The 26549-nt window shown below is 40.8% G+C and overlaps 2 protein-coding genes across 2 annotated transcripts; one reads left to right on the forward strand and one right to left on the reverse strand.

Moving 5' to 3' along the window:
• Window positions 1–23139, forward strand: LOC133658902 (uncharacterized). Its single transcript, XM_062061403.1, has 11 exons — window positions 1–25; window positions 17920–18212; window positions 19266–19376; window positions 19497–19611; window positions 19788–20638; window positions 20807–20993; window positions 21109–21357; window positions 21523–21647; window positions 22015–22061; window positions 22146–22294; window positions 22422–23139. The coding sequence occupies exons 1-11, from the start codon at window positions 16–18 to the stop codon at window positions 22607–22609; spliced, it is 2325 nt and encodes a 774-aa protein (XP_061917387.1). The 5' UTR covers window positions 1–15; the 3' UTR covers window positions 22610–23139.
• LOC133658903 (uncharacterized) lies at window positions 22234–24600 on the reverse strand. Its single transcript, XM_062061404.1, has 3 exons — window positions 24262–24600; window positions 23659–23877; window positions 22234–23354 (listed from the first exon to the last, which is right to left on the reverse strand). The coding sequence occupies exons 1-3, from the start codon at window positions 24525–24527 to the stop codon at window positions 23201–23203; spliced, it is 639 nt and encodes a 212-aa protein (XP_061917388.1). The 5' UTR covers window positions 24528–24600; the 3' UTR covers window positions 22234–23200.
• Between the last annotated feature and the right edge of the window lie 1949 nt (window positions 24601–26549).

Below are 26549 nucleotides of genomic sequence, written 5' to 3' on the forward strand. Positions count from 1 at the left end.
TAACGTTGTGCGTGAATGCACAAAGGTGAGTTTTGTTGATGTTATTGACTTGTGTGGAGTGCTAATCAGACCTATTTGGTCACTGCATGACTGCAAGCTAATCGATGCTAACATGCTATTTAGGCTAGCTATATGTACATATTGCATCATTATGCCTCATTTGTAGCTATATTTGAGCTCATTTAGTTTCCTTTAAGTCATCTCAATTCAATGTATATCTCATGACACACTATCTGTATGTAATATGGCTTTTAATTTGTTGCGGCTCCAGACAGATTTGTTTTTGTATTTTTGCTCCAATATGGCTCTTTCAACATTTTGGGTTGCCGACCCCTGGTCTATACTTATCTTTTATGTGTGACTGCCATCTACTGGTCACACTTATCATTTCACCATGTACCAAATAAAGTAGCTTTGAGGTCGGTAAGCACAACCAAAATCATTCCGTACATTAGGCGCACTAAATTCAGATAAATGTAATTTATCTGAACAATATCCAGTGTTGTGGTATTTCAATTAACTGGAATCCAGTGTGCCGTGGGGCCCTATTGTAGTGAATCACACCTGAGCCATCATAAGTTAATCAAATCTTTATTAGACACGTGAAAGTACACAGGGTGACAAAGAACATTTTACATCAATCAATGTAGGGATCTAGATATCTGGTCAGGACACTCCTCACTCTTTTACCTTCACCTTCATTGTCCATTCGTTTTTGGTGACTTTATATACTCTGGACATAGACGTTGAGCCCGCGACATACATGGCGGACAATAACTGATACAGTCTGCTTTGCCAGTCCAAAAGCATTCGCCGTTTTCAGTAGTCCTCACTCCTTGGCCAGGTAATACAAAGCATGCGCTACCTTTTTTATCACATCCACGGGAGCTTGCATTCTCGTTAACTCTCCTTCGACAAATGGACAACATTTTTCGGTGAGTAGAATCACAGCTTACAGCAGACATTCGAAAGTTCTCTTGCCGTCTGAGAAGTGTTGTATCCCAGATAGCTGCAATCACTTTCTCTTAAGGTATTCATGTGTGATTTCCACAAGCGTCTGTACATGTAGTAGAAGGAGAAACATGGGCATGTCTGGATGACTCCCCTTCATATTCCCAGTGTTAACATCCGAGTTACGAAACCGCTTTATTATGAAGCTGGCTGTGACGCGTTCTTTCTGACGTCACTTCCTGTGTGGGGCGCTGTCTTTCTGGCGTCACTTCCTCTCCGAACTCAGTTTGTAAACGATCAAGGAGTCCATACAAAGCTAAGAGCCGCAGATTCAAGAAATAGACGGCGCACTTACCCGTGTAAAAAATTGCCCGAGAAGGGGTACCTTAAACCAGTGGTCCCCAACCACCGGGCCACGGTGGTTGGGGAATAATTAAAACAATTAAAAAAAAATTTTTTTTTAAATTAAATCAACATAAAAAACACAATATATGGATTATATATCAATATAGATCAGGGGTGGGCAATTAATTTTTACCGGGGGCCGCATGAGCAACCCGAGCACTGCTGGAGGGCCACATCGACAATATTTCAATAAAATTTTGCTCAATATTATTTTTGGTATATACCGTAAGATAAATAATAATAATAATAATAATAATTAATAATAATAGTAATACTTCAACATAGTGTGTGTAACAGCATTCCATGACTAATATAAATAAATAAACATTAATAATAAATGACAGTAAAATAAGCACACGTATGACTGAGGAGTCATAGTGTAACTTTGTGGGGTGTTTGAGTTGTCCGACTTTTTGTGTGGCCATAAACGCACCAGTGGTTTAGTGCTATGCGTGTTGGTGACAGATGACAAGTTGGTTTTGGCCTGGTTTGTACGGCAGAAAATGACTAGTTTTTCGAGATAGAAGTGTGAAAACTCATGTTTTTGGTGTGGTTATGTCCGAATATAAACAGTTTTGCTCAATAAAGTGATCGATATAATTCCTGTCCTCGAAGCATCTCGATAGACGTTACAATAATTGAACGGTGTTCAATTGAACGGTGTTGACGAACACCTTCAGGGCCGCTTGTTGTCACTGTCACTCAAAGTTGCATTGCAAAATTACATCGAATAAATATGTTTATTTTGTTTAGAATTCAGATGGGATTTGATTTGGTGCGCGGCATATATTTGCTGCGCGCAGCAGACGCTTGAGCAGTGCGCAATTGCGCAGGCACGCACCTTAGAGGGAACGTTGCTTTGCAGTTCATGTCTTGTTGAAAACACGCCATTCTTCATCAACTTTTCTCTTTATAGCGTCTCGGGTGTAAACCGTGCATCACTTGTCGCTGCATGTACACCTTCACTCGCAGGTTACACACGGACACACGCCCATAAATAATACTTTTCAAAATAAAAGCAGCACAGTTGTATTGCGCGCACGACAAAGATGTTTTTTCAACTTTATTTTGTAATTTGTTATTGCAGCTGTTCACATTCACTCACAATCACGCACACGCATACGTCCACACGGAAGTAATACAAATAACGATTTTCAAAACAAAAGCAGCACCGTTGTATTGCACACTCGACATAGATCCTTTTTAAAATGTATTTTGTAATTTATAATTGGCCTCACGCGGGCCGGACAGGGACGCACAAAGGGCCGGATGCGGCCCGCGGGCCGCAGAATGCCCAGGTCTGATATAGATCAATACCGTCTGCAGGGATACAGTCCGTAAGCACACATGATTGTATTTCTTTATGAAAAAAATAAAATTAAATTAAATTAAACCCCCTACCCGGTCCGTGGGACAGATTTTCAAGCGTTGACCGGTCCGCAGCTACAAAAAGGTTGGGGACCACTGCCTTAAACGATAGTTTAGTGTGGCTGAAACGGGGCTTAGGCTAAATAATGATTTGTTTAAGGCAGTGGTCCCCAACCACCGGTCCGCGGACCGATTGGTACCGGGCCGCACAAAAAATTAAAATAATTAAAATAATTATAAAAAATATATATATATATATATATATATATATATATATATACATATATATATTTTTTGTAAATTAAATCAACATAAAAAACACAATATATGGATTATATATCAATATAGATCAATACAGTCTGCAGGGATACAGTCCGTAAGCACACATAATTGTATTTCTTTATGAAAAAAAATAAAAAAAATAAAATTAAACCCCACCCACCCGGGTCCGTGGGACAGATTTTCAAGCGTTGACCGGTCCGCAGCTACAAAAAGGTTGGGGACCACTGCCTTAAACGATAGTTTAGTGTGGCTGAAACGGGGCTTAGGCTAAATAATGATTTGTTTAAGGCAGTGGTCCCCAACCACCGGTCCGCGGACCGATTGGTACCGGGCCGCACAAAAAATAAAAATAATAAAAATTATTTAAAAAAAATATATATATATATATATATACATATATATATACATATTTTTTTTTTTTTTTATTAAATCAACATAAAAAACACAATATATGGATTATATATCAATATAGATCAATACAGTCTGCAGGGATACAGTCCGTAAGCACACATGATTGTATTTCTTTATGAAAAAAAAAATAATAATAAAATTAAACCCCACCCACCCCGGTCCGTGGGACAGATTTTCAAGCGTTGACCGGTCCGCAGCTACAAAAAGGTTGGGGACCACTGCCTTAAACGATAGTTTAGTGTGGCTGAAACGGGGCTTAGGCTAAATAATGATTTGTTTAAGGCAGTGGTCCCCAACCACCGGTCCGCGGACCGATTGGTACCGGGCCGCACAAAAAATAAAAATAATAAAAATTATTTAAAAAAAAAATATATATATATATATATACATATATATATACATATATTTTTTTTTTTTAATTAAATCAACATAAAAAACACAATATATGGATTATATATCAATATAGATCAATACAGTCTGCAGGGATACAGTCCGTAAGCACACATGATTGTATTTCTTTATGAAAAAAAAAATAATAATAAAATTAAACCCCACCCACCCCGGTCCGTGGGACAGATTTTCAAGCGTTGACCGGTCCGCAGCTACAAAAAGGTTGGGGACCACTGGTTTAAGGGGTTATCCAGCTTAGTGTAGACATGGCCTTAGAGCAGGGGTCACCAACCTTTTTGAAACCAAGAGCTACTAATTGGGTAGTGATTAATGCGAAGGGCTACCAGTTTGATACACACTTAAATAAATTGCCAGAAATAGCCAGTTTGCTCAATTTACCTTTAACTCTATGTTATTATTAATAATGAATGATATTTACACTTAATTGAACGGTTTAAAAGAGGAGAAAACATGAAAAAAATGACAAATACATTTTGAAACATAGTTTATCTTCAATTTCGACTCTTTAAAATTCAAAATTCAACCGAAAAAAAGAAGCGAAAAACTAGCTAATTCGAATCTTTTTGAAAAAATTTAAAAAATAATTTATGGAACATCATTAGTAATTTTTCCTGATTAAGATTAATTTTAGAATTTTGATGACATGTTTTAAATAGGTTAAAATCCAATCTGCACTTTGTTAGAATATATAACAAATTGGACCAAGCTATATTTCTAACAAAGACAAATCATTATTTCTTCTAGATTTTCCAGAACAAAAATTTTAAAATAAATTCAAAAGACTTTGAAATAAGATTTAAATTTGATTCGACAGATTTTCTGGATTTGCCAGAATATTTTTTTTGAATTTTAATCATAATAAGTTTGAAGAAATATTTCACAAATATTCTTCGTCGAAAAAACAGAAGCTAAAATGAAAAATTAAATTAAAATGTATTTATTATTCTTTACAATAAAAAAAATAAATTTACTTGAACATTAATTTAAATTGTCAGGAAAGAAGAGGAAGGAATATAACAGGTAAAAAGGTATATTTGTTTAAAAATCCTAAAATCATTTCTAAGGTTGTATTTTTACTCTAAAATTGTCTTTCTGAAAGTTATAAGAAGCAAAGTAAAAAAAAAATAATGAATTTATTTAAACAAAAGAAGACCAAGTCTTTAAAATATTTTCTTGGATTTTCAAATTCTATTTGAGTTTTGTCTCTCTTAGAATTAAAAATGTCGGGCAAAGCGAGGCCAGCTTGTTAGTAAATAAATACAATTTAAAAAGTAGAGGCAGCTCACTGGTAAGTGCTGCTATTTGAGCTATTTTTAGAACAGGACAGCGGGCTACTCATCTGGTCCTTACGGGCTACCTGGTGCCCGCGGGCACCGCGTTGGTGACCCCTGCCTTAGAGGATGTTGGATTTCCCGAATATACAAAATATGATAGGTCTTCAGTTTTCTACAAATGTGGCCCCCAACACAATTAGTTCAAACAGTCCCTGCCTGGCAGCACGGTGGAACAGGGGTTAGTCCTGGGTTCAATCCCGGGCTCGGGATCTTTCTGTGTGGAGTTTGCATGTTCTCCCCGTGACAGCGTGGGTTCCCTCCGGGTACTCCGGCTTCCTCCCACCTCCAAAGACATGCACCTGGGGATAAGTTGATTGGCAACACTAAATTGGCCCTAGTGTGTGAATGTTGTCTGTCTATCTGTGTTGGCCCTGTGATGAGGTGGCGACTTGTCCAGGGTGTACCCCGCCTTCCGCCCGAATGCAGCTGAGATAGGCTCCAGCAACCCGAACGGGACAAGCGGTAGAAAATGGATGAATTGACAATTCCCTGCCTTAGGCCGTTGCTGGAAAAAGTTTGCAGCATGGCCGGTCGTTTTTTTACAAACCCTGACAACTTCTGCAAGTGAAGTTTCACAGCGGCGATGACTTTTCACTTCTAGAGAAAAGATCACGTTTAAAAATAGTCTCGGTAGAACGTGCCGGGCTGCCAACGCCGTGTGGAGTCATTGAAGGCAGCGCACGGCTGGCTGAATTACAGTGGAGGCTACGTTATTTACCCCATCCTTGAGTCCAAAGTGGCCGTTTGTCAGCATGATCCTGTGCAAGGCCACTTCAATGGCCGCTCTTGAGCGCGCGCCAGTCTTCCCCTTTAATGAATGCCGCTATTTGTCACATTGTCATGCTAATCAGCGCACGTTTGGCAAAGTAAAGCCGCTACTACCGCCACCCCTCCCCTGCCTTTTGAACAATAACCGAAAACACGCCTGTGCACTGACACTGTAATCCCCCTGAAATCAGAGGTTAACTTCCTTATTACCTCTGCGAGGAGCTGACGGTTATCTTGAGCTTTTCACCTCTATTCACATCCTCTTTATCCATTCTGAAAGAAAGTAAATGAAGAGCTGATTGCACAGTGCCGTAGGTGGTGGGGGGGTGTGTGTGGAGTCATTCAATGGCAGACCACCTGCCATGGAAATTGCCTTTAATCGTCTTCGGTCATTGTACCAGCGAAAATGGTAATTGGCTCACACCGGCAATCAGCCAGGGTCATCGACTGAATGTTATCAGAATTTTTTAAAAAGACAGAATTATGAGTGCCTGCTTTTCTTTTTCTTTTTCTTTTTCTTTTTCCCCCCATAATTCCAAATACGCTGGTCGGTATTTTGAGTGGAATTGGGTTGCCTTTTGTACCTCGTGCACGTCTCCAAGGCGGTAAAAAAATACATAAGTTGTAACTAGGGTTCTCCCGTACCAATAAAAAAAAGAAATGTTGATACTTTCCAAAATAAAGTGGACCATAAAATTTGTTTGGCAATAAATAAAATAGTGAACATTTTAGGCAACTTGTCTTTAGTAGTAAGTAAGCAAACAAAGGCTCCTTATATGGCTGCTGACATACGTATGAGGGTTGTACGGTATACCGGTACTACTAAATTATATTATATTCCCCACGTCGTGTCATTGCTGGTTTATGAGCAGAGGAGCATGTTTGGCAGCGCACAATCACAGAGTACTTACAAACAGACACAGTGTGTAGACAGGAAAGGGAGAACGGACGCTTAAAAACTAACGATAAAGGTGAAGTTATAACACTGAAACACCCTCAGGAAGAGGTGCTTTAAGACATGGCTAGCGAGCTAGCAAGCTAGCGGCTAAAGTCCAGCCGCTGTCTGCAGTGTTTTAGCTACTTCTAAATCACAAATCCTCGCCTCCATGGCGACAAATAAAGTAAGTTTCTTACAAGTATCACCCGTGCAGGATGAGGAATAGCTAAACATGCTTCACTACACACCGTAGCTCACCGGCATCAAAATGTAAACAGACGCCGTTGGTGGATCTACACCTGACATCCACTGTAATGATACCAAGTACAAGAGCGTATCTAGTTGATACTACTATCATTACGTCAATATTTTTTGGCATCACAACATCTTCCTTCGTTTTTTTAAAATATATATTATGTTTATAAACTCAGGAAATATGTCCCTGGACACGTGAGGACTTGATGATCCTGTAACGACTTGGTATCGGATTGATGCCCAAATTTGTGGTATCATCCTAAACTAATGTAAAGCATCCAAACAACAGAAGAATAAGTGATTATTACATTTTAACAGAAGTGTAGATAAAACATGTTAAAAGAGAAAGTAAGCAGATATTACCAGTAAATGAACAAGTAGATGAATAATTCATTTTCTACCACTTGTCCTTGATAATGTTGACAAAATAATAGAATTATAAATGACACAATATGTTACTGCATACGTCAGCAGCGAAATTAGGAGTCTTTGTTTGTTTACGTACTACTAGAAGACAAGTTGTCTAGTACGTTCACTATTTTATTTAAGGACAAACTTGCAATAAGAAACTTATGTTTAATGTACCCTAAGATTTTTTGTTAAAATAAAGCCAATAATGCAATTTTTTGTTGTCCCATTTATTTAGAAAACTATTGAAAAGTACCGAAAAGTATCGGAAAAATGTTTGTACCGATACCGGGACAACACTATAACATACTGTGTCATTTTCCATTATTTCGTCAAAATTATGAAGGACAAGCGGTGGAAAATGGATTATAAATCTACACTGTAAAAAAAAATCTGCATAATTTACGGTAAAATACAGACAGCTGGTGTTGCCTGGAATCCCCCGTAAAAAATAAATTCACAATGTAGAGGACATTACGGTATATTGATGTTGAATCTGTTATTTTAAAGCTGACAACTGTATTTGCTTACGGTAAATTACTATTTAAAAAAACGGATATATTGTTAACCTGTTTACAAAGAAAACCTACAGAATTTACGGTAAAATACTGGCAGCTGTGGTTGACAGGAAATCACCGTAAAACAAATTTTAGTGTTGCCAATCAGCCTATCCCCAGCAGACTGTGCTGCCTTTTCACCAATACTACACTAGTATCTGCAAAATGCCTGTGTTTCCGAGACATGAGGATTTTAACTTGAAAGTATTTGTATAACCTTTCACTGGACAACTCACAACATAGAGATGACCACTCAATGTCTCAAACCACTTTCCACAAAAATACAATAAAACATATTGTTAGCCAAAAGTTAACCAGGCTAATGCTTTAACACACACCCTTAAAACAATTAAGGTATGCTGTAAATTGAAATGTACAAACAGCCAAATATTTCATTTTGTACAATACCGGTACATTGATTTTTCACATTAGCATCTATCCATTACAGCAGACTTGGGCATTCTGCGGCCCTGTCCGGCCCGCGTGAGGCCAATCATAAATTACAAAATACATTTGAAAAAGTATCTATGTCGACTGTGCAATACAACGGTGCTGCTTTTGTTTTGAAAAGCGTTATTTGTATTACTTCCGTGTGGACGTATGCGCGTGCGTGCGTGATTGTGAGTGAATGTGAACAGCTGCAATCACAAATGACAAAATAAAGTTGAAAAAACATCTATGTCGTGCGCGCAATACAACTGTGCTGCTTTTATTTTGAAAAGTGTTATTTATGGGCGTATGTCCGTGTGTAACCTGTGAGTGAAGGTGCACAGCGACAAGTGATGCACGGTTTACACCCGAGACGCTAAAAAGAGAAAAGTTGATGACGAATGGCGTGTTTTCAACAAGACATGGACTGCCAAGCAACGTTCCCTCTAAGGTGCGCGCCTACGCAATTGCGCACTGCTCAAGCGTCCTCTGCGCACAGCAAATATATGCCACGCACCAAATCAAATCCCATCTGAATTCTAAACAAAATGAACACATTTATTCTGTGTAATTTTGCAATGCAACTCTGAGTGACAGTGACAACAAGCGGCCCTAACGGTGTTCGTCAACACCGTCCAATTATTGTAACGTCTATCAAGATGCTTCGAGGCCAAGAACCACTTTATTGAGCAAAACTGTTTATATTCGGCCATAACCACACCAAAAACATGAGTAAAACACTTCTATCTCGAAAAACTAGTAATTTTCTGCCGTACAAACCAGGCCAAAACCAACTTGTCATCTGTCACCAACACGCATGGCACTAAACCACTGATGCGTTTATGGCCACACAAAAAGTCGGACAACTCAAACACCACACAAAGTTACACTATGACTCCTCAGTCATACGTGTGCTTATTTTACTGTCATTTATTATTAATGTTCATTTATTTATATTAATCATGGAATGGTGTTACTAGAGAAAGTTACAGGAATGGACACTTCATCCTATTCGTACATTTCATTGTGCAACATGAGGATGTTTAAGGGGAACTAAATGTGATCTCTGAAAGGGGTACAAATGATTTCCAAAGCAGTGCTTTTGGTATAAAGTTAAGTTAGGTTAAATGAAAGTATTATTATTAATTATTATTATTATTATTATTATTATTATTATTATCAAACATAATATTGAGCAAAAGTATTTGAAATATTGTCGATGTGGCCCTCCAGCAGTGCTCGGGTTGCTCATGCGGCCCCCGGTAAAAATTAATTGCCCACCCCTGCATTACAGCATGGGGTCAATTTCCACGTTACCATCTTCACATAATGTATCCAAATAAGAAATGCTAACACTAACTAGTAGGCTAATGTTAGCATTGCCATTTCTCTGGGCGTAAAAAAGGGTCAACATAACACTTATTGCTCGAAGAATTGATGGTCAATAAGTCGGGAAATGATTTTAATGTATTTTTTAAAACACTAATGCTTATTTTTGTCGCATCATTCAGGTGCATCAAGACGTGACCGCATTACTTTTGAAGAGAGACAAATGACAATGTGTCGGTAAAATCACAGCGATATGCCTTTAAATTGTATCTTCATTGCATTTTTTTGTTTTGTCTTTTTCCACTTTGAACACAATACGCGGGCACAGGGAGGGGGCGGGGGAGAAAAAAAAAAAAAAGAGTAGAAATTACATTTTCAGGCCCGCCAGCTAAACAGTCTCAACAGGCCCCCGACGCATTCCTCAAAACCTTCAAGCGGAGAATTTAAATGTCAGATAGAGAAGGCAGTATTTGAAGTTTAATATGCCACACTGTCAGCACACTTTTTTAAGAGTAAAAGTGTGGGGGGGAAAGTATCATTTAATGCCTCAGAAGCTTCTCAAAAGAGGCAAATTCAAGAAGGTCAAACATTTCCTTGGCCAGAAAGAGTTGGATTTGAGAAGTATTTCCAAGCCACAAACAACGTTTTTTTTGGTGTGCCTTATAAAAACTAAATGTCTAAAGATGTATACATTGACAACACTTTAGCCCAGGGGTGCTCATTACGTCGATCGCGAGCTACCGGTCGATCACGGAGGGTGTGTCAGTCGATCGCCAGCCGGGCATTAAAAAAATAGTCCTAAAAATGAGCGATCATAAATCTTCCCTATGACGTCCCTTTCGTCACTTGATTGACATTCACGGCACCCGAGGGTCTTCTGAGATGACGCTGGCTGCTGCCAGCTCATTATTAAGAAAAAAATACCGACAGGAAGGCGAGAAACACTTTTTATTTCAACAGACTCTGGCGCCGTACCTGTCGTCAAAACTCCAAAGACCGACTGCACAGTTGCACGATAAAAGCGCTGCTTCATCCTGCCTGCGCTAACAAAATAAGAGTCTCAGAAAGCTGGCATGCACAAGCTAGCTAGCAAGCTACGGAGTTTGCCGCCAATGTCATTCTTGTAAAGTGTATACAAAGGAGTACGGAAGCTGGACAAATAAGATGCCAAAAATCAACCACTTTCATGTGTTATTGGACAGAAAGGAGGACTTTTTTTCTCATCCCTTTGAAAATGCGGACGTTATCAGCACCACTGTCTGATTCCTATCAAATGCAAGTCATCAGAATCAGGTAATACACCAACTTATATTCTTGTCTTCATGAAAGAAAGGAATCTATATGTGTTAAACATGCTTGCATTATCTTTAAACACCTTTAACTTGTAAACAATATTAACTATATGTGTTAAACATGCTTGCATTATCTTTAAACACCTTTAACTTGTAAACAATATTAACTATATGTGTTAAACATGCTTGTATTATCTTTAAACACCTTTAACTTGTTAACAATATTAACTATATGTGTTAAACATGCTTGTATTATCTTTAAACACCTGTAACTTGTTAACAATATTAACTATACGTATTAAACATGCTTGTATTATCTTTAAACACCTTTAACTTGTTAACAATATTAACTATATGTGTTAAACATGCTTGTATTATCTTTAAACACCTTTAACTTGTTAACAATATTAACTATATGTATTAAACATGCTTGTATTATCTTTAAACACCTTTAACTTGTTAACAATATTAACTATATGTATTAAACATGCTTGTATTATCTTTAAACATCTTTAACTTGTTAACAATATTAACTATATGTATTAAACATTCTTGTATTATCATCACCTTTAATTTATTAACAATATTAACTATATGTGTTAAACATGCTTGCATTATCATTAAACACCTTTAACTTGTTAACAAAAACATATATTTCATAAATAAGTAAATATAAATTATACATATGAATGAGGTAGATCCCCGCGACTTGATCAGTTGAAAAGTAGCTCGCCTGCAGAAAAAGTGTGAGCACCCCTGCTTTAGCCTCTTTCCAGCAACTTTGTGATACATTTTCACTCCCCAATCAAAACTTTTTTAGATATCTACAGATCCGCAGTTTTGTCCGTAATACTATCCCTAGGTTTCCAGATTTAACAACTGGCAGTTTTAGCTGTGTTTCTGACGCTACTTTCAACTTCAAAGGATCAATTACACGCATTTATTAAAAAAAAATTATTTTACGTCCTGAGTGCCTAAATGTTCCACCTTTAGCAGCTATTACAGCTTCAACTCTTCTGGGAAGGCTGTCCACAAGGTTGCGGAGTGTGTTTATAGGAATTTTCCACCATTCTTCCAAAAGCGCATTGCAGGCCAGTTGAGATCCTCCACACCAGACTCTGTCATCCATGTCTTTATGGACCTTGCACAGTCATGATGGAAGAGGAAGGGGCCCGCTCCAAACTGTTCCCACAAGGTTGGGAGCATGGAATTGTCCAAAATGTTTTGGTATCCTGGAGCATTCAAAGTTCCTTTCACTGGAACTAAGGGGCCAAGACCAACTCCTGAAAAACAACCCCACACCATAATTCCTCCTCCGCCAAATTCCACACTCGGCACAACGCAGTCCAAAATGTACCGTTCTCCTGGCAACCTCCAAACCCAGACTGGTCCATCAGATTTCCAGATGGAAAATCGTGATTCAGTCTTCACTGCTCTAGAGTCCAGTGGCAACGTCCTTTACACCACTGCATCCGACGCTTTGGACTTGGTGATGTATGGCTTAGATGCAGCTGCTTGGCCAAGGAAAGCCATTCCATGAAGCTTTCTGCGTACTGTACGTGGGCTAATTGGAAGGTCACATGAAGTTTGGAGCTCTGTAGCAACTGACTGTGCAGAAAGTCGGCGACCTCTTTGCACTATGCGCTTCAGCATCCGCTGACCCCTCTCTGTCCGTTTACGTGGCCTACCACTTTGTGGCTGAGTTGCTGTTGTGCCCAAACTCTTCCATTTTCTTATAATAAAAGCGGACAGTTGACTTTGGAATATTTAGGAGCGAGGACATTTCACGACTGGATTTGTTGCACAGGTGGCATCCTATGACAGTTCCACGCTGGAAATCACTGAGCTCCTGAGAGCGGCCCATTCTTTCACAAATGTTTGTAGAAACAGTCTCCATGCCTAAGTGCTTGATTGTATACACCTGTGGCCGGGCCAAGGGATTAGGACACCTGATTCTAAACATTTGGATGGGTGTCCAAATACTTTTGCCAATATAGTGTATATAACACCTTAGTATGGGGAACATATTCACCATTAATTAGTTGCTTATTAACATGCAAATTAGTAACATATTGGCTCTTAATTAGTCATTATTAAGTACGTATTAATGCCTTATTCTGCATGGCCTTATTATACAACCAGTAAGCCAGTAACACTTTAGTATGGGGAACATATTCACCATTACTAACCCTAACCCTAACCCTAACCCTCTAACCCTAACCCTAACCAAATAACTCTAAATTAAGTCTTTATTACTTAGAATATGTTCCCCTAGTGCAGGGGTCGGCAACCCGCGGCTCCGGAGCCGCATGCGGCTCTTTGACCACTCTGATGCGGCTCAGCTACATACTTGCCGATCCCCCCCGATTTTCCCAGGAGACTTATGGATCTCAGTGTCTCTCATAGATAACTCCCAGGGAAAATATAATCATATTTACACTCTGATTACTGAATAAAGGGAGTGCCCTAATTGCACTGCAGTATTTGTCCTCTATAGCGTTTACCAACAGCGTTCCAAGCGTGCCAGCCCGGCCACATGTTGTAGGTTGCTTATACTTGCACACATAGGAGACAGCAAAGCATACTTACTCATCAGCCACACAGCTTACACTGGCGGTAGCCGTATCAAACAACTTTAGCATTGTTACGTTACAAATATGCGCCACACTGTGAACCCACACCAAAAAAGAATGAAAAACACATTTCTGGAGAACATCCCACCGTAACACAAAATAAACACAACACAACCAATACCCAGAATCCCATGCAGCCCTAACTCTTCCGGTCTACATTATACACCCCCGCTACCACCAAATCCCCCCACACATCAACCCCCCCCGCCCCCTCTCCGTGCGTTGGTTGAGCGGAAGAGTTAGGGCTGCATGGGATTCTGGGTATTGGTACCGTCAGTGTAAGATGTGTGGCTGCTGAGGTAGTACGCCTTGCTGTTACTTACGTGAGCAAGCTGAAACTGCATTCTACACGTGGTCGAGCAGGTACGCTATTAGGGCAGACTATAGAGGGCGCTAAAAGTAGTGTCATCACGCCTTGATATTCGGGAGTCTCCCGGGAAAATGAGAGGGTTGCAAGTATGACGCTATCAAGCGCCATTCATTCAAAACTCGCGGGCCGCACTAACATCAAATTTCCACATTAAAGTGCGTGCCGGTGCGTGTGTCGGAGACCCCTGCTTAACATAGCACAAAGCATTTAAGCTTTGTATGCGGTGTTTTTCATTTTAAATTTTTTTGTGGCTCCCATTATTATCTTTAATTTGTGAAACTCGCCAAAATGGCTCTTTGAGTGGTAAAGGTTGCCGACCCCTGCCCTAGTGTCCAAATTACTCTAAATTAAGTCTTTATTACTTAGGATATGTTCCCCATACTAAAGTGTTACCATATATTCATGTATTACATATAGTGTATTATTTGTGCACTATTGACTATTGTGCACCGAAAATTTGGTCGTCCTAAAAAAAAAAAAGAAACCGGATGTTGTGATCAATCAATCAATCAATCAATGTTTATTTATATAGCCCGAAATCACAAGTGTCTCAAAGGGCTGCACAAGCCACGACGACATCCTCGGTACAGAGCCCACATAAGGGCAAGGACAACTCAACCCAGTGGGACGTCGATGTGAATGACTATGAGAAACCTTGGAGAGGGCCGCATATGTGGGTAACCCCCACGCCCCTCTAGGGAAGACCGAAAGCAATGGATGTCGAGTGGGTCTGACATAATATTGTGAAAGTCCAGTCCGTAGTGGATCCAACACATCAGCGAATGTCCAGTCCACAGTGGATCCAACACAACAGTGAGAGTCCAGTCCATAGTGGGGCCAGCAGGAAACCATCCCGAGCGGAGACGGGTCAGCAGCGCAGAGATGTCCCCAATTAATGCGCAGGCGAGCGGTCCACCCCGGGTCCCGACTCTGGACTGTCAGTGATGATATATCCATTTCCGCAGACGTAGCTGATGAAAAAATCAAATTCAGGCTCCACTGCGTTTCGACTGAAGTCACATTTGAAAAGGTCAGATTCCAATCGGATTCGGGACTACCTCCTGATGTAGCGTGATCAGATTTGAAGCAGTTTGGAGCGTTTAGACTGGCAAAAAAAAAAAATCAGATCTGTGTCACTCGAGGGCAAAAAAACCATCCGATTTGGTAAACGGGGCCAGTGACAGCTCCTCACCACCTCTCCCATCTGCCCTTCAAAGATGGAGCTGGGAGTCTTCAAAAGGCTTGAAAAGGGCACAGGTAGCTGCTTTGAGCCGTGCGTGTGCTTTGACCGTATACGCAAAGACAGACTGTCCCTTTAATCAGCCGGCGAGCGACTTCATGTAGCGAGACAAACGCGGCCACGTCTACTCACATCTTACCTTGCGAAAGGGCAAGATGTTGGACGTGATCAACGACCGCCGTGTTCCTCCGAGGGTGACGTGTTCTCACCTAGGGAGAAACCTAATTTTCTTCTGACCGTTTTTGTAGTCAAAAAAGTTTGCGTTTGTGCGACACAATAACACAAAACAAACCAGGTCAAGAGTAGAATCGGATGGAAAAATACGACAATTGATAATTCATGTTTTGGGATAAATAAGTGATGGCTAAGGCTTGCAGGCACGGGGCATATGGGGACCACAGAGGGCCGCAGATGCTCCAAGTGGGGCCAAGGGGCAAATATAAAAGGAAGAGGGGCACACAAGCCCGCTTTAAGAATGAACACTAGTCCCACTGTGCCAGCTAAACCAATGAAGAGAGGCGCTCTAAGAAGGCTGACTGTGTCCTTCTGTGACCTCCACGCTGAGGGAAACCACTCGGTTGCCCACAGCACCAAAAAGACAGACTAATTCACCTTGCTGTTGGTTTGCAGTTCACTGTAAGTCCAGAGGTGAGTTGACAGAAGTTGCCACCCTGTCGTCACTGGCACCTAGTTCTGTCCATATGACAGCATAGAAAGTTAAATGTTTACCACGTGATTTTAGCAACTGTCCATTTACCACACTTACAAAAGACAACTTTTGCGAGCATAACACAGTCTTAAAGGCCTACTGAAATGAATTGTTTTTATTTAAACGGGGATAGCAGATCCACTCTATGTGTCATAATTGATCATTTTGCGTTATTGCCTTATTTTTGCTGAAAGGATTTAGTAGAGAACATCGACGATAAAGTTCGCAACTTTTGGTCGCTGATAAAAAAAAAGCCTTGCCTGTACCGGAAGTAGCGTGACGTCGCAGGTTGAAGGGCTCCTCGCATTTCCCCATTGTTTACACCAGCAGCGAGAGCGATTCGGACCGAGAAAACGACGATTATCCCATTAATTTGAGCGAGGATGAAAGATTCGTGGATGAGGAACGTGAGACTGAAGGACTAGAGTGCAGTGCAGGACGTATCTTTTTTTCGCTCTGACCGTAACTTAGGTAAAAGGGCTCATTGGATTCCACACTTTCTCCTTTTTCTATTGTGGATCACGGATTTGTATTTTAAACCACCTCGGATATCCTCTTGAAAATGAGAGTTGAGAACGCGAAATGGACATTCACAGTGACTTTTATCTCCACGACAATACATCGGTGAAGCACTTTAGCTGCGGAGCTAACGTGATAGCATCGTGCTTAAATGCAGATAGAAACAAAAGAAATAAGCCCCTGACTGGAAGGATAGACAGAAAATCAACAATAATACTATCAGAAGACACCGAACCAAACAGTGGACCTGTACATACACGGTTAATGCTGTGCCACCTGTCGAAGCCTAGCAAGGCTGTTGCTAACGACGCCATTGAAGCTAACTTAGCTACGGTACCTGGTCAGAGCTATGATAAAAACATTAGCGCTCCACCTACGCCAGCCCTCATCTGCTCATCAACACCCGTGCTCACCTGCGTTCCAGCGATCGACGGAGCGACGAAGGACTTCACCCGATCATCCGTGCGGTCGGCGGCTAGCGTCGGATAGCGCATCTGCTATCCAAGTCAAAGTCCTCCTGGTTGTGTTGCTGCAGCCAGCCGCTAATACACCGATCCCACCTACAGCTTTCTTCTTTGCAGTCTTCATTGTTCATTAAACAAATTGCAAAAGATTCACCAACACAGATGTCCAGAATACTGTGGAATTTTGCGATGAAAACAGAGCTGTTTGTATTGAGATACAATGTGTCCCAATACTTCCGTTTCAACCATCGACGTCACGCGCAAACGTCATCATACATAGACCTTTTCAACTGGAAGTTTAGCAGGAAATTTAAAATTGCACTTTATAAGTTAACCCGGCCGTATTGGCATGTGTTGCAATGTTAAGATTTCATCATTGATATATAAACTATCAGACAGCGTGGTCGGTAGTAGTGGGTTTCAGTAGGCCTTTAAAGGCCTACTGAAACCCACTACTACCGACCACGCAGTCTGATAGTTTATATATCAATGATGAAATCTTAACATTGCAACACATGCCAATACGGCCGGGTTAACTTATAAAGTGACATTTAAAATTTCCCGGGAAATATCCGGCTGAAACGTCGCGGTATGATGACGTATGCGCGTGACGAAGGCAGTTGAACGCGTCATCTTGGAATAGGTCCCTCCCAATTTAAACAGCTCTGTTTTAATCGCTAATTTCCACAGTATTCAGGACATCTGTGTTGGTGAATCTTTTGGAAATTTGTTCAATTAACAATGGAGACTGCAAAAAAGAGAGTTGTAGGGAAGCGGTGTGTTGCTGCTGGATGTAGCAACACAAACCAAAACACAACCGGTGTTTCATTGTTTCTTTTCCCAAAAGATGGCGGCCAAGCTTTACTATGGAACAAAGAAGTCAAGCGAACACGGTTGGATTGGACGACACATACGAAGTACAGTGTATTATGCAGCGAACATTTCGAAAGATCATGTTTCGAAGAGGGTCCCTTGCGAATGGCAGAAATGGGAATCAGCACTCGTCGACTCGTGCTGAAGAAAGGTGCGAAGCCAACTATTTTCGATAGACCACGGACAAGTCCGGAGCACCCGACCCCCTCCACAAGCGGACAGACTGGGCACATGAGGTCTGCATTTGCCAAAAGGGAAAGGAAGAGGGTAAGAATCTTGATATCCAGTTTTCATAGTCAGACTACACTGTTCCAATATCCATTTCTTTGTTCTCAATTGTTGAAACCCCCCCACCTCCACACCCCGGATTGTAAATAATGTAAATAATTCAATGTGATTATCTTGTGTGATGACTGTATTATGATGATAGTATATATGATAGTATATATCTGTATCATGAATCAATTTAAGTGGACCCCGACTTAAACAAGTTGAAAAACTTATTGGGGTGTTACCATTTAGTGGTCAATTGTACGGAATATGTACTTCACTGTGCAACCTACTAATAAAAGTCTCAATCAATCAACCAAAACTAACACACACAGTCATAGACTACTCCAGTGGTTCTCAACCTTTTTTCAGTGATTTTCCCCTGTGAACATTTTTTTAATTCAAGTACCCCCTAATCAGAGCAAAGCATTTTTGGTTGAAAAAAAGAAAAAAAATACAGCACTATGTCATCAGTTTCTGATTTATTAAATTGTATAACAGTGCAAGATATTGCTAATTTGTAGTGGTCTTTCTTGAACTATTTGGAAAAAAAGATATAAAAATAACTAAAAACTTGTTGAAAAATAAACAAGTGATTCAATTATAAATAATATTTTGTACACATAGAAGTAATCATCAACTTAAAGTGCCCTCTTTGGGGATTGTAATAGAGATCCATCTGGATTCATGAACTTAATTCTAAACATTTATTTTGTTGAAGTATTATTCAATAAATAAATTTATAAAGGATTTTTGAATTGTTGCTATTTTTATAATATTTAAAAAAAATCTCTCGTACCCCTTGGCATACCTTCAAGTATCCCCAAGGGTATGCGTACCCCCATTTGAGAACCACTGGACTACTCCATGAACAATGAAATAAATTAACAATAAAATAGTCTACATATAATTATTGCTTCAAGTTCTAGTCAAGTTCTTCTGCAGTATAAAGTATCGTACATTTACTGACATTACTGTCAATAGTGTCAATACTGTCAATAGATTACAATAGACAATAATATAAAGTATTGTACATTTGTACATTTACAGACAATAGATCAGATCATGGACAGTACGACTACGGCATCAGTGGCGGATGCGGTGGATGAACCAATGGCAATGGCACTAGATTTGCCTGATGAGGAGGGCGATCAAGATCAGGTTCGATTTGTTTTCCTAATCAATGTTCAAATGGATTACAGTTCAAGCCCAATCCAAAAGTATTCATAATTAATGTAAATGAGGTATCCATATTACATGTAGCTGTTTCTCCATTTCCAGGGAAATACAAGAGAACAAGGATGCCAGACGGACTGGGTACCGATTGGGACAGCACCAACAGCAATGACCAGTAGCAAGAGCACCCAAACAGGGAAAATACATCATAGATCAAAGGGTATGTCTATTTCGGTGACGAACATGATTCTGCACATCACAGTACACATTGCACGCTGCCTGTGCAGAGTAGAGTAGACAGATAAATTAGGTGATTCAAAGACAATAATTATTATGTGATTCTAGTTTAATTTTAACAGATTATATAAAACAACTTGTGCTTGATTTTATTGCTAGGACACCAGGTGACCCCAGAGATCCTCGAGAGGGTTAGAGCTCGGCCGGCCAGGGTTAGTGAAGTCCCATTGTCAAGTGTAGCAGCTCCATCTGACAGCCCCGAGATGCAGACTAACATAGCAGCTCCAGGTGTGTCTGGAATGCAAGCCAAGCTACGACCACCTCCTGCATTGTTTGATGAAGGACCAGCATCAAGTCCCACTGCGCCTTTTGTTGGTGGTTCTTCCGATGACAGCTATGTGCCGAGTGAGTCAACGACATCGGATCCGTGTCAATCTGACGGGTCGCCAGATCGCCCATGTACTCACCAGATGCATGAAGAGGGCTGCCACAAGGAACCGAAGTACATCATCTTTGAGTCGTGCCTCCAGAGTCTCGTCAAGTGGTGTCACTGTCCAGTCTGTGGCAGCCAGGACATAAGCCCTTCTTGGGATTCGAACGGTACACAGCTGACCATGACTCTTCAATGTGCATCATGTGACCAGAGGAGTAGTTGGAGCAGCCAGCCAAACATTGGCCCTTATGCCGCGGGCAACATCCTGCTGTCTGCTGGCATCCTCTTCGCTGGGGCATCTTCTGGCAAGGTGTTGCAAGTGCTGAACAGCATCGGAGTGGTCACGTATGTGAAGAGGACATTTTTCAACCACCAGGAGCTCATCCTGCAGCCAGCCATCAAAAAGGTGTGGGAGGAACAGCAACGGACGCACCTCACCATGCTGCAGGTGGAAGGCCGACCCCTCGTCCTTGGTGGTGATGGGCGAGCAGACAGTCCGGGACACAGCGCCAAGTTCGGTACCTACACCACAATGGAGCTTGTGGCCAATGTGGTTCTCGACCTTCAGGTTGTACAGGTACGACCATATAATCTCACTAAAACACTAGTAACACAATAAGCAGATAAGGGATTTTCCAGAATTATCCTAGTAAATTTGTCTAATAACATTAACCATTTCAATGTATACTAAGCCCCTTTTTCATTTTTTTCTTTGCTCATTCCTTTTCTGTTATATATATTTCAGAGCAACGAATGTCTTGGCAGCTACCATATGGAGATGGAAGGACTGAAGAGGATGGTGGAACTGCTGATCAGCTGGGACCTGGATGTCGGGGTGCTGGTGACAGACCGACACAGACAGATCGCTAAATGGATTCGTGAAAACATGCCCAATACACGGCACTGCTATGACATCTGGCATGTTGCAAAATGTTAGTTGGATTATTTGTATGCATGACAAGTTGTGAAGTAGTGTGTACATATCAGTGATCAGATGAATGCGATATTGTATTTAATCCACAAATTTCTGTTTTTTTCTGTTTGTAGCCATCGGAAAGAAACTGAAGGCCATCGCCAAGCATAAGGACTGTGAAGACCTGAAGCCCTGGGTGCAAAGTATAATCAACCACCTCTACTGGGCAGCAGTGTCTACACCGCCTGGAGAGGGGGAACTTCTGGTTGCCAAGTGGAAGTCTGTGGAGCGACACATTCAGAACATCCACAAGGACCATGGCGACCTCTTCCCAATTTGTACTCATGGACAACTGCAACGGCAAAAGAAATGGCTCAAACAAAGTGAGTAGGCAAATAAGTTGCCCGAAAGCAGTGAGGGACTAGCAGTATTTTCCTGCACATCTTTTGAAAGTCAAAAAATTCAGATAAACTTGTAAGTAAATAACCAGTTTAAGTTGACTGGAACATTTTTGTAGAAACGTTGTTCTATTTTAAATTTATGTTTAGGTTCACGCTCAGCAGTGAAACTGGAGGAGGTGGTCAACAACAAGTCCCTGCTAAAAGATATCGCCATGCTGTCGGGTGAACACCAGACTTCCAAGGTGGAGGCGTTCCATAGCCTTATCATACAGGTGAGAATTAGACTGATCGCCTGTAGGTGGTGTCGGTGGTTACCACCTGCCACTAGGACTTTGGTGGCCAGGGAGCAAAATACTAGAGCATACTAAATGAAGCCTTGATACAGTCAGTGTAAGCAAGAGAATGTTGGAGGTCCAACATAGTGGCTGGCATCTTGGTGAGAAAGATTGCAAACAATTCTGGCGTGGTGTTAACATTGAAAACAAAACAGCTTCATTACTGCAGGAGATCAAGCTTTAATAGCTGACTATTAACAGTTTAATACACAAACATTTGTATTCAAATTTACAAACAATTTATAAATTTACACACACATTGTATGGACGCATGACTGAATAAAGTGTCTTTTATCTTATACAGTTCGCACCGAAAATGTATGTCTTCTCATACATCGGAATGCTGTGCAGGTATGTTTCCACACTAATCTAAGTGTCACTAGTGTGTGCCATACTTTAGTACTAATTATTACATTATTCTGTTACCACACCTAGGAACCTGCTTGCTGGGCTGCACTGGAACGAAAATTCGAGCCGCCCTATAGCCACTACACAAGCGGGTGCTGAGCGCTATGCAGTACGCTACCCGAAGTATAAAGCAGGGGGCCATGTGGTCAAGAAAATCGCGACAGAGCCAACATACCGTAAGTGTAGAGGACACAAAACATGTAAACACTTGACACTTTGTATCATGATAATAATACTGTCAAGTTTCACTCTCCATGAGTATATTATGTTGTGAGCAGGAACATGTACAATTGTATTTTGCAGGCTACGTAGATGACTTGATCAGGGAGGTTGTTGCTGGCTGCAGACAGACCCCGGACCAGAGAACACCACTCAGCGTCACTGTGGATGTGCCTCCCTTCCTCTGCGATGAACTGGAGAAGCCAGACAAGGAGGAAGCCATCGCCAAGCACAGGAGTCGCTTCGGTAAGTGTGAAATGCCCTCCCGGTAACAGTTAGAGATGCTACCTCAGTAGAAGCATTTAAGTCCCATCTTAAAACTCATTTGTATACTCTAGCCTTTAAATAGACCCCCTTTTTAGACCAGTTGATCTGCCGTTTCTTTTCTTTTCTCCTCTGCCCCCCCCCCCCACGTGGAGGGGTTATTCCGGTGACCATGGATAAAGTGCTGGCTGTCCAGAGTTGGGACCCGGGGTATACCGCTCGCCTGTGCATCGGTTGGGGACATCTGCGCTGCTGACCCGTCTCCGCTCGGGGTGGCCTCCTGCTGGCTCCACTGGACCCTCACTAATATGTTAGACCCACTCGACATCCATTGCTTTCGGTCTCCCCTAGAGGGGGGGGGTTACCCACATATGCGGTCCTCTCCAAGGTTTCTCATAGTCATTCACATCGACGTCCTACTGGGGTGAGTTTTCCTTGCCCGTGTGTGGGCTCTGTACCGAGGATGTCGTTGTGGCTTGTGCGGCCCTTTGAGACATTTGTGATTTAGTGCTATATAAATAAACATTGATTGATTGACTGATTGATTGATTGATTGATTTTATTGATTAAGTACAGTGGCCATGTAGATTCTGTTGCAGTCACTGCACGTCTTGGAACCCCGTGTAGTCCATCGATGGGAATGTTGTCCTAATCTTATGTACTACACAAGCTGGTAGTACCACCCTTATGTCCTTTCCCAGATATCCCCAGCAGAAGCGGACAAACTGTCGATAGGCTGTGTGTCGTCTCCGCCTGCAAGTAGCAAATGATGGCAGCTGTTATTATCCGGACATGGATACACAGTGACTCACTGTTCTCTGAGATTCAAAAGACATTGTCATGCATTCTATTCATTTGTCATTTACTGTTGCAGTAAATTGTAAATATTGTTGACATCTACGGTCCATCTATGTAATACTTCTATGATATATAATGTCATGTGCATTGTAGCACAGTACATTTCACAGAATAAGAATAAGATAAGAAAGTGCTCATTCTGACTTATCTTCCAAAGGTTGATAGAATAAAGAATTATTTAAACTTATTAGTGCCTCACTCATTTTGCTGTTGCTGCAGCATGCCATATTGCTGTTTGTAGGCGTTATACGCTGTCTGCAGCACCCATTCATCCAGACACACAGATGGAAAGCCATGGTGGTCTATGATGCACGTCTTCACCCCCTCCTCCTCCATCGTTCTGGTCACTGCCTCTATTTCACTACAGCAGACACACTCAGCCACTGTCTCCATGTTCACACAGTTTTGACATGTACACCTGGAAATAGAAATGTTCATAATATTTGTAAATCAATTCATATTATTGACACCTGCAATCTGCAAACATGTGGAATAATTAATATTATCATTGTCTTGTTGTGGATCTTATTAATCTGCATGCATATTTTTAGTATTGCCGGTATATGGAGCTGTGGCCCATAGAAATAATGGGTAATTAATTAGGTTTGACATTGTGTCAATGATAGATACTTAGTGTATAGATAGGCCTGGGGTGTAAGTTGTAACACTAACAGTAACACATTGTGTCAATGATAGATACTTAGTGTATAGATAGGCCTGGGGTGTAAGTTGTAACACTAACAGTAACAGTGCAAGACTAGGCCACAAACTAAAACTAGTCTATAAATAAATAACATATTACCATTCTGTATTCTCAAGGCGATCTATGTCGTGTGCTCCTCCAGCATCAATAGCAGCAGCGTCCTCCTGACCGTCTTCATCAGCGTCGGGTTCAAAGCGATATGGCTCTATCCCTCTCACAGCTTCTTCCCTATCTGAATCGCTTCCACTCCCCACTAGTCCTTCACTTGCACTTTCCTCATCCACAAATCTTTCATCCTCGCTCAAATTAATGGAGAAATCGTCGCTATCTCGGTCAGAATCGCTCTCAGATCTGGCGGCCATCATTGCAAACAATAGGGAGCTTTGCGGATATGTTCAATTGTCCACGTCACGCTACTTCCGGTAGGGGCAAGGCTTTTTTTTGTCAGATACCAAAAGTTGCTATCTTTATCGTCGTTTTTCTATTCTAAATCCTTTCAGCAAAAATATGGCAATATCGCGAAATGATCAAGTATGACACATAGAATAGATCTGCTATCCCCGTTTAAATAAAAAAATTTCATTTCAGTAGGCCTTTTTAAAGGGGTATGGAAGTAATATTGAAGCAAATGTATTTCAATCCGTGCGTGTGGAATCCAATTGACATGTCCATGTTCTAATTTGTGTGCTCGTATTATGATATTTTAATCAGTGTCTGTCCGTATTTCGATTTGTGTGTGTTAAAAAAAATACAAATTGTTTGCATCTGTATTCAGAATTGTGTGAAGCAAGAACCTCCGATCGGCTGTCTGTACGTAATGTTGGACACAGAGAACATTCAAATCCTTTATCTATGGAATCTAAATTACAAAAATGTATCGACTTAGTGCAGCTGCATACAGCAAAACATATGTACAAAGCAAAATATAACCTGCTACTCAATAATGTACAACAATTATTCTCAACAAAAGAAGGAAAATGCATCCTTAAAGGAAAATACAACTTAAGACATGTGTATGCATGTACAACATTTGAGACTTTTAGTATATCAGTATGTGGAAATAAATTATGGAATGGATTAAAAGGTGTCTGTCAGAATAATTGTATTTTAGTTATCACAAAACTTTGTGTTGCCATGAGTTCCCGGCGAGAGGACAAAAGCTGCCTTTGATCCTACCAAGCAAAAGGCTTGTAAAACTCCACTGTGTAGGATGGGAAGCGACATGAAGGTGTCGGTTTCTTTGATGCATTGTAATCCACAGGATTTTATATTGATCCGGGATCTACAAAGCGGAGAGGAAGCAGGACCTGACTCCCCTCCAGGCGCCTTTTCTTTGAACTGTTTTGTGACCAAAGGCAGCGGCTGTTTACGACCCCCTTCCTTTAGAAACAGCTGTTGCCATGTAATCAGGGAAAGTCCAAATAAAAGAGGAGGCGTACAATCTTTCGTCAGAGCGTGGTGGGAGACTGTGCAAGAGTACAGCCCAGACGTTTCTCCTCAATTTAATTCTGTCTCTGTTTGATTCCTTGCTTCTTTGTCTGTTTAATAGATGTCATCAGTGTTTGAACCTGACATCTTCCAACCTACGGCCTGTGTGCCAAATGCGGCCCACGAGACGTCATGACATTAATTAGGAATATTGCCCGCTGGGAGATTGCATTCATTTTAAAAGTTTGCTATTATTGGTGCTGCTAACTTGTAGCCATCTAGTGGAAACAGTGGATATATCTGGTCAATAACCTTTAATTTCACTCTGAATGAATCGGTGCACAGCATTTACTTATATGACCCCATGCAAACAACATTCCCTAGTCATGGTGCAAAAAAAAAAGAATGCAACCAACACAAAATGTCAACACACATGGTCACCCGCTCACTGAACTTAGTGTTTATTATAAAAACGTCCACGCACCGTAGAAAATTCTAAATTACACCCATTTAAATCCATTAGAGTGCATGGTGGGGAAAAAATGTAACACTCTCCACACTTATCCATGTTTGGCACATTTTAGACGCTTGATATTTCTGATTGAGCCATTTTTATATTTTATTTTATTTAAACCAATACAATAAATGTACAAAAAATATACATTTAGGCCTCCACTCAGGCTTGAACCCGGTGAACCCAAAGGGTTTTGGTCAAAAAAATATAAAAAATGTGTCATTATTTAGTATTATTATTATTATTATTATTATTAAAAGTTTAAATCTCTAGATCAACATTAGGTATTTTTGTCAATATAACATTTTTAAACATTTAAGTTGTATGCCTTTTTTGTCAAAGAAAACCCTGTTTTTTATGGAAAACACACTAAATATGCAATATTTCCCCCCAATGAAATTTTAAAGTGGAATATTTGAGCCTTAAAAAGGTCAATAACTCATAA

This window comes from Entelurus aequoreus, linkage group LG10, assembly GCF_033978785.1.
Source record: "Entelurus aequoreus isolate RoL-2023_Sb linkage group LG10, RoL_Eaeq_v1.1, whole genome shotgun sequence".
Classification (NCBI taxonomy): domain Eukaryota; kingdom Metazoa; phylum Chordata; class Actinopteri; order Syngnathiformes; family Syngnathidae; genus Entelurus; species Entelurus aequoreus.